Genomic DNA, 14,978 nt, shown 5'->3' on the forward strand with positions numbered 1-14,978 from the left:
ATATATACTTTAGGATATATATCTTGCACTATGTGTGTGTATATATATATATATAGTAAATATATAAATAGAGTATTTTTTATATATATATATGTAAAAGTATATTAATCTATGCTTTGTATGTAATGCATAATGCACATGTTCCCACACATATGGATATTTGTTCCTCACATGTTTTTTTCTGGTAGTGTCTGAATCAGATATTTCTAGGGAGGCTGCTGACATAGAAATGGACAGAGAAAAATATGTGGAAGAGCTGAGGAAAGCACTGATAGCTGGAGAAGAGTCAGCTGGCAGATACAACTTTGTGATTTCGAGGGATGAGCAGAATAAGGCCTGTCACTTCTCCTATGAAAGGAACCTGAGAGACGGCTCTGTAAGTAGATAAATGTTTAAATTTAACTTTTAAACCATGAGAATGAAATACATTTTTGTATTTTATTATGGTCTTTAAAATCAGATGTGTGATACTCACTCCACATTGAATGAGTGTTGTGAGCTCTTGCATGGGCCAAGCTAGAAAGAAAGTGAGTGATTTGGGGTGGATGCTGCCCTTTTCAAATTGCATCCTCCTGTGCACTTTTGTTTTCCTTGTTTCTTTATCCTCTCTGCATACTACTCACCTAAATTAGAAAAAAAAAATAAAATTCAGGCAAAATTATTTTCAAATGCTCAAACATAATTTTAAAATTAACATAATTTTAAAACTAATGCCTACAAATAAAATTACCAAAGCAGTTGTAGAGAATTAAATAGTAGAATTAAGTATCAGAAATAGCTTTCAGGTGTGTAATAGAATATGTTCTAAACATTTTGCAAACTCTCTGTGGAAGTATTTGTGATCTCTCTCTTTCAGCACCACATTAGGAAATTAATCTTCCTGGGCTCTGTATATCCGGAGGGCTGATATTCAGCTAAATGTAAATTCAGTGCAGAGGAAGCCTGGAGAAACTCCTCTGCAGCTTAAACGCGACTTAAACTCAGTGCTTATCTATTATCAGTTTAACAATTAACAGTTTTTAGTTTTAAAAAAATAGAAAAACTTCTGAAATGCATTGTCACACTTTGCGGTATAAAATGCTTATTAATCCATGTAAGTAAAAGTTACTGCAAAATCTTTTAATGAAATTGGTATATGGGTGCCTGAGAGTAAATTTTGTAGTCTTAGAAAATCAGTAACATGCCGTGCCTTATTTTTTAGAAACATATGCATGTTTATATACACAAATTTGATTATTTTAATTATTTTTAATGGGACCTGTCTAGAACATGATGCTGATCACCGGCAGTCACCTGTGCCCAGTGATTTCCAGAGCTGAGCTCTGTCATAGTTCTCCATCCCACGTGGGACTAATGACTGGCAAATCTCTGATCTAGATCCTGATTTATTGTTTTCATGGTTGTACCAAACCGTGGTATTTGAAATAAGTTTTACCTTCTTTGTAGCATCTTGCTAAAGCTCTGCTTCCATAAAGTCTAATGATGTGCCAAAACTGTGTTGGGTGGTCTGTAGGAGTGCAAATGAAAATAGTGGGGTGATGTTAAGCAAAGGAAAACATAGGCCAATTACTGGGAAATGCTTTCTGATATGGAAATTTGTTTTACTGCCCAGGTGTTTTCTGGCAGAATTGGTGGCAGCCCCATTGTGCCCCTTGGTTTGAAAGGGACTGGAATCAAAAATGCACTGTAATTATCTGCATTGCCAGTGTAGTACATTTGATGACTTAACAAGGTGTTTGATTCACCTGTTGTTAGGGTAACGAGCAAAGAGGTTCCTTCCATGAACTGTAAAAGGATGTTACACCTACTCCTGCACTGCTTTGATGGAATGAAACCAAACCTGTATCTTCATATAATTTAAAATGTGTTTATAATAGTCTGTATATAATAATGATGTGTATGTAAGGTTTATGTAAGGGATGAGTGCTGGTGGTTTGGGTTTTGAATGGATGGAAAACTTCCCCAAGTCATGAAAAATTCCTGTCCGATTTAAAGGGAGCATTGTGTAACGTTTGTTTTGTAGTGCCCTGTCTGCCTGTAATTCTTAGAAGTAGGAGAATAAGAAAAATAATTTATCTTAAGGAATGTTCATAAGGGTTTTACTACTTATTTATCTTGAAGTGTTGGTCGGGAGAGATAGTGATGCCTGAGCTTTAGAAACACTGGTTCTGGCTGTGCCTCAGGATGTGCAGCTGAGCCAGAGAAGCTGTGCCTTTAAAAATCCCCATGCCTTTGGTGAAAATCCCGATGGGTCCAGTGAAAATCCCGATGTGTTTTTGTGAGGATCCCGGCGCACTGGGTGAAAATCCCGGCGTGTTTGCGATTTACCTCCCTCAGGACAGGTGGGAGCCGTGTCTGCGGTGCCTGGCGTGTCGGGAAGGACCCTGGAATAACAATGTCCGCGGAGCACAGCGGGAATTGTGTGCGGATCCAGCTGCAGCCCCGGCCGGGCCACACACACACACGGAGACCGCGGCGAGGGGCCGGCGAGGCTGGTCCGGCTCAGCTGCTGCCACCTAAACAAACACCAGCCGCAGAGGCAGTGATTTAGTGCTTGATCTAAGTAGGTGACCACTGGGAAGTAAATCTTTCCAAGTGCTTCAGCGAGTCACTCCACATATAATAAATAATGGAAATCCGGCAAGCTCTTTCTTTTTTTTCTTTTCTTCAGGGCTGGCAATTAAATAGACTAAATAGCCTTTATAAACAATTATTTGAGTGCTAGCAGTCTCTTTTTTTACAGTAATGTGACAGGCTCTGGTTTTTTTTTTCCCTTGCCTTTTGCTTAAGTTTGTAAACAGGGAGGGTAAGAGCTTAACAAATTCCACCTTAGATGCAGCACTGTTGCTAATTAGGATGGTGGAAGAGATGCTGTTATTTGTCTCCCCCGTTTCCTGTGGCTGCATTTCTCTGGTCAGGCTGTGAGTTCATTATAAGTTTAGTAAAAGTTGAAAAAAAAAAAAAAAGCTGGAGAAGCTTGTGCTAACCAAAACTTTTCGCAGCATGCTAACTGAGAGAAATGCAGTTGGTAGAGCTCTTTGTGCTGTCCAAACTATCTTGGTTCAAGGTCTGAGTAGCTACTTTGCTCCAAACCACTGAGGATGTGTTGTTTGGTTAGCAAAGGTCACTGAGAGTTCAGGTTGTTTCCCAGGCAATTCCACCAGCTGAGGAGAGAGGAGGATGAAATGATTAATCCCTGGGTCAGTGTGAAAGTAATGACTCTCATATCACTTCTGTCACTTAATGTCTATGTACTTCAGGACCCGAGAGTGGACACTTGAATGGATTTCTTGGAAGCCCATTTTAGAAATAGCTGGCTTCTGATGTGCCTTATGTAATAGAAACATTAAGTGTTATCTTGTAAGTAATCTCAGAATTCTGAGTGCCACATGATTTTCCCCATCTCACCTCGGGTGTTCCTTCAGGTATTTCAAGTACACTGGAAATGCAGTGCATCATTTCTGTAGCCTTAAGGTAAGAAAAACAATTTCTGAAAGTGATTCCCTACCATATTAGTAGGTGTCCAATTCACCTACAAGATGTATCTGTACAAGGTGTGACAGAAGGTGGTGAGCTATTTTCCTTGCTTAGCTATTAGATTATGTATTTGATAGCTGCTTCTGATAAGCAGTAGTTTGGAGAAATTAATTTAAAATACTGGCAATTTATGCCTTTAAAACTGGTATTGTTGAAAAAGGAGGAATCAAACACTGTGATGTATAAATTCTCTTCATTTTTTTCTCAACCAGTTAGGATCTGTGTATTTCACTAGACCTATCCAATTGGAGAAAAATGGTAGTTTAAGTGCATTAAGGTGTACTGTAAATTACACTGTAAAGGACATCTTTGTATTTCTTGAGTACAATGAGAATCTAAACATATTTCAAGTATACTTAACGTGTTCATAAAATAACAGATTTGGATTTGTGCAAGAAAAATTGTCAGTTATTCTTTCTCCCTCTTGGTATTATTGTGTCATCTCCCCTCCCTTCTTCTCCTCTCAATTTTTTCAGATATTCTCTTTTTGGAATACCTGCTGAGCATTTCAAATCCCTGTGAGGACATCAAGGCTTGCTTTCATTTGCAAATGCTTTCCTTTTAGGACGAAGAAATCTTTAAATCACAGAATATTGGCAAGCTTTAGTTTCCCAAACACAAATTACAGAGGACAGTAGGTGCTCTGGAAAAGAGATTACTGTGTGTGGGCTCTAAACCTTCACTGCAAGACCCCAGTCCTGTATTTTCTGCGAGGATGAGCAGCAGCCAGGGCCTGGAAACCAATGGGAATCTCACCAGTGGTTTCTCTTCAGAAACTCTCTCACCTCTCACAGCTCCAGAGGAAGCATTCATCTTTCTACCTGCAAAGGCATAGGAGAGCTCTCAACCTCATGTTAACTCTTAGGTTCACTAAAATAACACCTTTTCCACTATATAATATTGAATGGATATGTTTAAACTCAGAGTAACTTCAACACCTCTATTACTTCTGCTGCAGTTACAGAAAATGTCTTGAAATGTAAAAAAAGGGCAAATTCAGGATGTCCTGCATTTTTTAAAAAGTGAAAAATATGGAAATAATGTGAGGTGATGGGATGAAGAAAAAAGGGAGCTGCAGAATGTGCAGTGAGGAAAGTGCTGCACTTCCTGTTGATTTCTTTCCTTTTGCTGCAGTGATTTAAAATACACATATCTTTGGTTTTCCACTGTGAAGTCAGTATGTATTAGTAGACACAGATAAAAATGAAATGTTCTTTTAACAGTGAAGACAAGTCCCTAATTTCTGTGTCCTGTTAGGAGAGCAAGATCAGCTCTTTTTCTGGTGGAACTACCAGCACTACCATAAGTTTAGTATGGTAAACTTACCATACTAACTTTGGTAAGTTTAAAAAACCTAAAAACCCTGTGAGGTGTTGTGCCTGCCCATAGGATCTGACAAAATGCTAATTACTGCCTGTTACACGTCAGTCTGTGGAATGAGTGTTCTTTATCATGAGGACAAAGTCTAAGCATCTTTGTGTTTTAAACTTTAAACACCAGATTGCACATGGATTTGGAGCTGGTGAGTAGAAGATTCAATTAGAATTGTTCTGAAATATTTTAGTCTCACTGGAAAATGTGGTTCTCTTGAAAAAAATATGTTTCCTAGAAAGGCAGGTACATCACACAATTTTGAGGGTATGTTTCTGTGTAGTATCATTCCAGGAAAAAGCTCTTCCATAGAAGATTATTTGTTTCATTCTCTTTTCTTGTTCCTCTCAGGTACCTCTGCAAATAATGCCTGACATTTCATTAAAAATTAGATGTCAACCACTTTGTTGGGTACAAAGTGTAACTGTTTTTTTCTTATTTTTCTTATTTTTTTCAAATCCTAGTCCTTCTGCATGTGTTTTTCTCAGATAAGTCCCAAGCTTTGGGGTTTTTTAAGAGTTTGAGGTACTGTTTTTTGTTCCATTCATAAAAGCACATTGTCTTTTCAGTGCGTGAATAATACCTGTAGGTTATTAGCTTAACACAGATTTTTAACAGAACATTGTCACTACTCTTAGGGGCTGCAGAGGTGCCAAACACTGGGATTTGGAAGCAGTCAAGTTTTTTTTTATACCAGTTCTTTGCTCATTTAATTGATGGCTGTACATCTTGCAAAACAATGGGAGATTTATTTCCATTAATTTACACTGAACTTGTTGCCTTGCAGTTGTGTATTGTACGTGTTCAATTCCAGCTGGAATGAGAATTTGTTGTTCTGTATAGATAATCCATCCCAGGAACATCAGGGATGAATTTTGCTATTTAGTTGGAATAAACCTGACTGTACTCTTTCAGTGTATCCTGAATCCATATTCTTCTCCTCTCAGCTGAATCACTCTAAGGAAAGGGAAGGAAAAAAAAAAAAAAAACCAACAAGAAAAGGATTTATCTAATGTAGCTTTTAGAGACTAACTTGAGCTGCTGATTAGCAAGTTCTGATTTAGGTGAGTGGTCTAAGCCTGAGGTGATGTGGGGAAGATACACAGTTATGAGAAAATGTGAACTTGTCTAGCCTTCACAAGCACTGTTTTATTTCCAGTTTTGGTGAGGTTTTCTTTGCTAATAATTGAAAACAGAAGAATTCACTGTCATCTTTTACTTCCATGGGCTCACAAAGGAGTTAAAATTGTAGTCTTGTGACCTGCTGGGATTTTCTAAATCAGCCATTCACCACTGCAGTTTTGGTTGTGCCAGTGTTACTGACTTGGTGGACTGGAATACATTGAGCAATGCAGGTTTCATCTCATTAAGAACTGGTGAGACATTGCCTAGGACATGGGTCAAAACTGGGGAATTAAAATAAGGACTGCATTAATACATACAGTATTTATTTTGGTTTTATATGCACTGATTTGTATGCAAGAAAACTGTTAGGTTTCTGAGACCACCTGAAGGTTTTGCTAGCTGTGATGAGGGGCAAACCCCCATGTTTTCCTTGATGTAAATAACTAAATATGAGTTGTCTCTTCAAGAGATTGGAGAAATAATGAGCCTGCTCTTATGTGGGTGTGCTAGCTTCAAAAGCCAGTAAACTACTATAACTAAGATGTTTTGTTCCAAAAATCCTTGCAGGCCGTGGGTAAATCACTAAAGATGTTTGGGAAAGGGATTTTAATAGGGCCCTTCTGTGGACATGCGGTAGCAGAAGTGCTCTGCCAACCAGTGGAAGGGGGGCTGTTATCTCTGTTGGTTACCTGACATAATTACAGTTCAGCAGTTCTCTTTTCAGGGATGTAATCTGGGGATAAAACCAGCATGACTGCAAAAAGGACATTCTTTCTGTGGAAAAGAACTTGCAGATACCAGTCCTTTAATTTTTCCTGTTTGAATGTGGTCCTCCGGAACTTTTTAAAATCAATTTTTCTATAACGACTATTTTCTTTGTTGAATGCCAAGATGTAAACTTACAGAGGATAAGACTCACCTTATCCACTATCACTAAGGGTCTTCATTTGTAGGAAATAATCGGGACAGATAAAATGTGGCGAGAATAAGATAATAAAATAGTATTTTTTTGGATCAGGGTCTAGTAAAAACTGAGCACTCCCCCACTGGAAAACCCAAACACGAGATGAAAGACAGATAACCAGATACTTAATTTTGGGTTTCATTTCTGTGAGACAGGCTAATACCTAAGACTGAGGAGTGTGACATGTATTCACACACCGTTATTACCAACTGTTTTCAGGCCTGGGAGCGGGGAGCTGCTGCCTTTGCCCCTCGTGGCTGAGCTGTGTGTTTTATCTCAAGTTTGTCAGGCCAGGCTTGCAGAACACAAGCTGGGGCTCTGCCAGGGCTGCATGTGCTCATCAAACATTGTTTAGTCACTGCAGCATGTTTATGCCATCTGCAAATGCATGTGCTCCCCTTCCTGAACAATGCTCTTTAATCAAGACCACTATTGTGGAGAGGCTAGCAGGAGCAGTATACATAATCAGCAGGATGCCAGAATTAGAGTTACACGTGCATTCTGCCTAACCCCACCACGTCAGCTCTGGGTAACAAGCTTCCAGAGGGTGCCACTTCTCTGGAATTAGTACCTTTATCCATAATCTCTCGTACTTCTGTGTATATTATTCAGAGTCCAAGTTGTTTAAAGAGCTTTGCGGTAATAATAACAAATCAAGAGTCGTTGTGGAGAATTGTTAAGCCTGTAGGAATTGCCTGCTATCTTTTATTTGTTAGGAGACTCCATTTTCCAGGTCTGTCTAAACAGAAACATCCACTAAACCATTTCACATCTGTTGTGCTCCTTTCTTCATATTACAAAAGCATGAGCTTTTTGTTCCACATATTTTTCTGAACAATTTCTTCATTGTGTTAAAGCTTCTGTAATTTCTTGCTGGTTCTTTTTCTTGGGTACTAAAAGAGCTCTTAGAGAAGGCAAATGTGTTTAAGATGGTGTTAATTCCCCCTGGTAAGAGCCAGGTGAAGTGTGCCAGGCAATGGTCTGAGCAAGTGTGTGCTCAGAGATGATGGTCATGATATTTGAATGATTTAGATATAAATCATGTGTGTATAATGATATATATTCATAAATAACACTCAATTTTATCTTTTTCATTTCTTGCAAAATAAGAGAATAATTAGGGCTGGTATGGACCTTAAAGACAACTTCTGTTAAATTCTTGTAAATTTTTAATGGCAATTATGAAAGGTGTTTTGCTTTAACAATAACTTGTCTTCTCTTGACGGCTTAATGTTTTGTTGTGGGTTTGCTTGTGGTTTCTTTTTCCTATGAAAGTCAGTAGTGTGGCAGGAAGAAATATCTCTTCTGACAGTGCTGAAGTGCTTGACAAAGCTGAGCTAGTTAATCCCAGTATCACTAGAGCTGGTGAGACAACCACCCTGGACTTTTCTTCCTTCTCAAACCATTTTTTTTCTTATAAAAGATTTTTAGATTTTAAATTTAATCTTCAAATTTTTCTTAATTGCAATTTTAAAGGTTGAAACTAGATTTGGACAAAATATATCTATCTAAACTCAGAGTTTCTCTGCTCCTTCAGGAGTTGTTAGAGTTTCCTTATGGAAAAAGAGAAGCTTAAAACTGAGTCAGTGACATGTCTGTCTGTCTTTCGTAGGTTAAAATTTCACAACACCATCATTTTGTAGTGGAGGCTCTCTCTGTGATTGCACAGCTAATGCAGAGGTCAGCAAAATTCTGCAACTGCTTTTTCTTTCATTTACCACATCTGACATACTTGGTTTTGATTCATCAAAACTGGGTGCAGTGTAACATTTCTCAATTACCCACCAGTCTTGGACTTTAGTCAATTAATTTTCAGTTCTCTGCTGCTTTTACCTGAAGAAACTCTTGTATTTCATGGTGTGTGAGTGACTCGGCAGGTTTTGCTCACTGACAGTTACAAAACTATTTTATGTACTTGAGCATGGAAAATGATGTCATTCAACAAATGGCAGCTCCTTTAATTAAAAAAGAAATTAAAGTCCCTACATGTCAGGTCACATGGTTTAGGAAAATAACATCAATTCCATGACACAGGAGTGTTTTCCTTTCAGCTGCAACTTTAAACCTGATCCAGACCATGACATTGGAAAGAAATATATTTCCATATGGTAAAAGAAATGTAGTAATTTTTGTTGAAAAATTCATGCGGGTTTCTTCATAATGCTGTTAATGCTTCAGTAGTCTGGTGGGTGACAAAACCCCTTTGTTCCTTATTGTTTTAATGCTTTGGGAGAGAAAATGGCAATCGGGGGAGAGTGGTCTTTATCATAGACACTCTTTTTAAAATTAGATATGAAATGTTACAACTTACTGGTATATGATGGCAACCTCAGGTTCTCCAGGCTATATTGAGCTCTCTGTAGCCTTAGATTAGGGGGCTGTGCATTGATTTGAAAAGAAAATTTGTATTTTGCTCTAAGGCTACAACAGCAGCTAAGGAAAAAATATTCTGAAATTGGTTTTTGAACGTTGGGATATGCTGTGGGAAATGCAGGGGAAAATGTGGGAAAGCATTTTTTTTTGTGTTTCTTAGAAATCAGCAAAGTAGATTTATAGTGCAGGGGTAACATATAAGTGGTGTCAGTCTGTGATATTTGCTTGAATCCATCATGAGTGTTGTGTAATTACTGTTTTCTGAGTACTGTGTGACAAGATGGAGACTGTATTTGTTCTTAAAACTTTTGGGTAGTACTCAAAAACAGCTTATTGCTGACAAATGGCATAGATTGGCTGCTGCTAACACCCAAGCTACAGAATTTTGGTACTTTAGGAAATAACCCTGTCTCTTACATTAACACAACTTGGATTGCACAATGACCTTATTAGCTGAAATGTTCTGGTATTTCTACAGGAACCCCACTGGAAACTCACAGCAAGTTTTGAAAAAGTACATTTAACCTGTTAATTGGCTTACATGGCCTTTGTTGAAGGAACATGCCTTTTGAGAAGTGAACATGCATTTTTACTTTAGAAAAAGAAGGTGCCAATAACACCTGAAGTTGTAGGTAAGACATAGTTGACATAGGGCTTTTTTTTGTTTTGTTTTTTCAGTAATTAGGGATTTCCCAAATGATGTCTGAATGGACTCTTGGTTTTTGCCCTGAAGTTGGGCATTTAATTGGGAGCTCATTCTGTTACAGGTCCCAGCTGCTTTCCTTAGTGAAGAAGAGTGAGTATTCATAGCCACGGGCTAAGGAGGGTTGTTTGAGAGATAGGATCTGGTTTCCTTCAGTGTTTGTTTTCCAAGGATTATCTTCTGGTTGCAGTAGATGCCCAGCTGTTTAGCAGGTCCTAAATTTTCCATTCATTATCAGCTTGACACCTATGGAAGATAGGCAAGATCTTGAGTTTCCATCAGGTCTTTCCCATGGGCATGGAAGCTAATTTTAAAACATTCTGTAGATAAAGCCTTCAAATGATTGTTTCAGAGCATTTTAGGTCATAGAATTCTTTTATTTTACTGTGTGCACCATTGTAATTGGTGGGGATGGTAGCAGTTACAATGGCACTGGCATGGATACTAGATAATTTTATAGTAGCGCTGTTGTAGATATTTCAGTTTGGACACTTCTGTCCAAATAAAATTATCATTTTTTCTAGAAGTTGCACGGGGATTAACACTATGAAAATGCTGGTTTTTCCTGAAATCAGTTTTTCATAGTCCTCTCTCTGTGGTGACTTTAAAAGCTGATCTGTCTGTCTGTTGGCCTTCCCGGAGATTTTGTGTACATATTCTCTGAAAAATTTCAGCTGTCTTTTTTGTTGTTTTACCTTTTCCAAGTGTTACACGAGCAAGTTCTCACTGCTGAGAGAGAGTGATGTGCAGCACTTAAGTCAGCAGTACAACGGATAGCCAAGAAAAAGAACCTGGAACTTTTAATTTATTTGTCAAACACAATTACAAGTGAGTTTGGGTTTCAGAAATACTATTTATTGTTCAGTCCATTAGCTGGATCCTGTTGGAGCAAACAATCAAACACAGCTGAAGCAGCAGCTTTTCAGTTTGAAGCTTCTAAATTTTGATCATTTCAGCTATGTGGCGTCCTCGTAAGTTGAAAATTATTTCTCAGTGCAACTCAGAAATTTCATTTGTTGAAAGGGGAAGTGTGAGATGTCAAGGGAGGGCTCAGTTCTCATATTTGTGCTAAGCCTTAAAAACTGGCTACTAGGTCAGCCAATTTATGTCTCAATAGCTTTGGACTTGTACAGCAGTCATTCTTTACTGTGCCTTCACAGTGACTCAGCCCAGGCAGATTTCCATCCCCCTTTTCCACCCCACTCCCCTGGATTAGTCATATGCAATTTAGGAGTATTAGAGAAGCTGTTTCTGGGCTCTCTCTGCAGACAGTTCTTGATTATCAAATGACAAAAGGACTTAATTCACAGATAGCTTGTAACTTGGAGACTTCATTCTGAACAGAAGTGAAAGCCCATTCCTTTCCTTAAAAAAAAAAAAAAGTCACTGTGATAAAATCAGTGTCTGGATTTGTAAAGAAAAACATGATTACATTTTTGCACTAAATTCTGTTAGCACAAAAAATCAGCTAAAAAAATCTCAAAACTGATTCTGTCTCTCATGGTCTGTTTCTAACTTTCATCTTTTTTGCAGTGTTTTCGCTTTAATTTTCTGTCACTTTGCTTTTTTGATTCCCTTCCCTGAAGCTTATTGCTGAGTACAGCTATAAAATTATCAAGATGAAGATTAAAACTGCTAAGACGCTGAGTTTGGTGCATGTTACACCTTGGAACTGCACGAGTACATTACAAGCAAAGAATTTCCATGGCTCCCCTTCAGCACCACGGTCTCAGCTGCTCATATGGCATCCATCTGTGGTCTTTTGGCAGCAGCCTGGGCTGCTGCATGGGAGTTTTTGGAGTTCAGAGCTAACCTCATATCTGTCTTCCCATCACTCTGGAAGTCATGAAAATCCTTCATGGCTGCCCTGAAGTGAGGTATTAAAATATTACAGAAACATGAGATGGAATTAATAAAGCTGCGAGTTAATAATGGGAATGTAGGCTTGGGGTTTGGTTGGTTTTTTGCTTTTTTTTTTAATAACAAAGCCAATATCTTTGATTTAGCTTCTTTAGCTGTGTGTTCTCTATGTGCAGATTATGGTGGATTTCCTATACACAGACGTAAAGGGTGATTGATTCTTTGTTTGATTAATTTGCTTTATGCTGCCTTGCTTTAGAAAAGGTAATAAAGACCATACAGATGGTTGAATCAAGTACATAGATCTATATCAACAAGATTTAAAACATTTAAAGGATCAAAAGTCTCACTGTTTCTTTCTTAAGAAAGCACATTTAAATGAGGCTTTTCCTGCTTAAGTGGGAGTGTCAAAGTACAAAGGACTAGATATAAAAAAGTGAGTTTACAAAAGATAATCAGAATAATATAATGAAAAAAACCTGCAACTGATAAAATTAAGAGAATAAATGCTTTCTTTTTGAAAAACATTCTGCGAATTGTGCTAGGCTTATAGTCTTGTTAGGCTTATTGGGTTTCTGAATAATGCTGAAAAAAGTTGCCATCACTTCAGAGCAGACCAAGATGTTCCATTAGTATTTCTCCTCTGAATCTGAGAAGCAAAAATATTTGTGTGTCACAAAGACAATCCATTAGTTACTAGGGAAGATATTACATAGATGAAAACATTTAAATTACCATTCTCCTCAAATAAATGGTGTCCAAGAGAGCAAAAAGAATTGGCTGAACTCACTTCTGGCTTGCTCAAGTCTGGTTTTAATGCTAAATCCATGGGAAGTTATGGAAGACTTGAAAATGTGCTACTGTTCTGTCAGCATGCAGTGGGTATCCTATCCCACTTGTTGGTGTTGAAATCTGAAGCTGCCTGTGCTGTAGTCAGTCTGGAATTAAAGTAATAGGCAAGTCTGCTAAAACACTAAAGGGATTACAGAATGAAAATGTAATTCTGGCTGGTAAATTTCCTTTACAAAAACAAAAAAATCCCTCTGCAGGACAGGATCAAGGCTTGCATCCCTATAGTTACTCATGTCCAAAGAAGAGAATGTCAGGATCACTTAGACTGACCTAAAAGTGAAAAAAAAAAAAAAAAAGATTGCATCTGTGGATGAAGAATATCACAGTAGATTTTTTTGAGGTAATGTTGCAGAGGTTTCCATATTCTACATGAAAGCTGGATTTAATTATTTCTATTGAAATGTCTGAGGATTTGAGACTCAGTGAAATAAGTAATGGCTGTGGTTCTTACATCTGTACTTGTTGTTCAAGCCTAAAATAAATGTGGTACATGTTTCATGTCTACTGTAGATAGAAAGTCTCCATGAAATCTGAGGATTTAATCCCTGCACGTTGTGTCCTTGAGGTATCCACTACTGTGTTTTCATGAGTTCAGAGAATAAAATGTCAGTGAATTCCCACAGTAATTTTTTATATCTTGTGTTACTCTTGGTCTTGGTTCTTGCATTGCTCTGAAATGAGAATCTGCCATGCAAGTTCTGCATTTCATTCCCCTGTTTTGGTGAGTTAGGTAAGGCAGAATAAAATCCAGGCATGGAAGTTGTATCAGAAACCAAAGATTTTCAGAAGTGCCAGGGCAGTGGTGTGGCTCTTGATTCATGTATCTGTGTTTGGGCTTATTATCTGCAGAGTGAAGAAATGAGGTGTCACTCTGAGATGGAGAGCAAAAAAAAAAGTGTCTGAGTGCATTTTCCAAGTGGTGGAAATGGTTATCATGAGGAAACCAGGCAGCTTCTTGATTTTTATAATAAAAGCAAGTTGAAAGATGTGATCTCTTCAAACCAAAACATGAGAACAACCTTAGAACCTTAGAATTTAGCAGGAAGAGTTGCTGGAAATTGGAGAAATATTTTAAAATGTCTTCAGAGGAACCCTCTTTAAAGGGTTTGAGGGGAGTTTGGGCTCGCAGCTTTTGCCAGCAATTTTCCATATTGGAGAGACTTGAGCAAAGGTCAAAACTTAGACACTGGAAGTGAAATGGGTATGTTTGATGTCTTGAATTTAGTGCTTTTTGAGACTAGGAAACGCAAGTTACTGTTTTCTCCCTGTAAACTTTTGGTGGTGGCAGTTCTGTGAATGAATAAGAATAGTTGTGAGGTTGTAAAATCATGTGAAACATTTTTTTTTTTTGGATGAAGTGGTTTGTGCCTGTGTGGAGGCTGGAGATGGAGGTGAGAAAAGAAGGACACAAAGCAGGAGACCTCTGGGTGAGATTCATACATTTGGTGAGATAAACTGACACAGGGTCATCAGCCTCTCTCAGGGGGAGATGGGGAGAAGGAGTGGGTTAAGCTGGGCAGTTTATTAAGGCAGAACAGCTGTAACTTGACATTTTGGTGCTCTAAAACTGGGATTGGCCTGAGTTCATTTTGGATCCTTTTGGGTTTTGTGCATTCGGAGTCCTGCGTCTCCTTTGGCCCAGGACCATCAGTGCACATACAGTATAAAGCTGAGAAAATAGTGCCTTGAACAAATGTGCTCTCCATGTCATGTTCAAAACAAACAGGCAGTGTATTGCTGTGGAAACCAGACAATAAACAAGTGAAAAAAGAGACAATCTCCCTTAAATTCACAGTGTGCGAGCAGTTGGTTCATTTAACAGGATTATCTTCTGCAGTGTGTGATCACCACTTTGTAGCAACACTGAGTATCTGTATAAGTTGTCTGATGTTTCTCAGCCTGCTTTTTATCCCTACAAGTTTATATTTTAATAAAGCTTAAGAAATATTGTGTGAATATTTAGGATGATTGCATAATTAAAGAAAAACTCAGCACGAGGTTGGCTCTAATGGTCTTAGAAACCGAACAGAGAATGGTGTCTTGTTTCATTTTTGTTCATTTTTTTTCCCCCCTCCAGACATCACTCCAGGTTCACAAACAAGCAAACAAAGGGAGTTCAGCTCAGTCTTTACTCCCTGCCTATGTACCTTAGCAGTGGATTTTGGAGCTGCTGTGGAGCCTGAGCTGGCAGGC

At 38.2% G+C, this 14,978-nt stretch overlaps 1 protein-coding gene across 6 annotated transcripts in view; it reads left to right on the forward strand.

Annotated features, from left to right (window-relative positions):
- Positions 1 to 14,978, forward strand: part of XRCC4 (X-ray repair cross complementing 4) — a 142,911-nt gene that overhangs the window by 18,966 nt on the left and 108,967 nt on the right. For all 6 annotated transcript variants that reach the window (XM_063180823.1, XM_063180826.1, XM_063180824.1 and 3 more), the window contains one exon: positions 189 to 376. In XM_063180823.1, the coding sequence (XP_063036893.1) occupies positions 189 to 376 (188 nt within the window). The remainder of the gene's footprint in view (positions 1 to 188; positions 377 to 14,978) is intronic.

Source organism: Melospiza melodia, chromosome Z, assembly GCF_035770615.1.
Source record: "Melospiza melodia melodia isolate bMelMel2 chromosome Z, bMelMel2.pri, whole genome shotgun sequence".
Taxonomy (NCBI): domain Eukaryota; kingdom Metazoa; phylum Chordata; class Aves; order Passeriformes; family Passerellidae; genus Melospiza; species Melospiza melodia.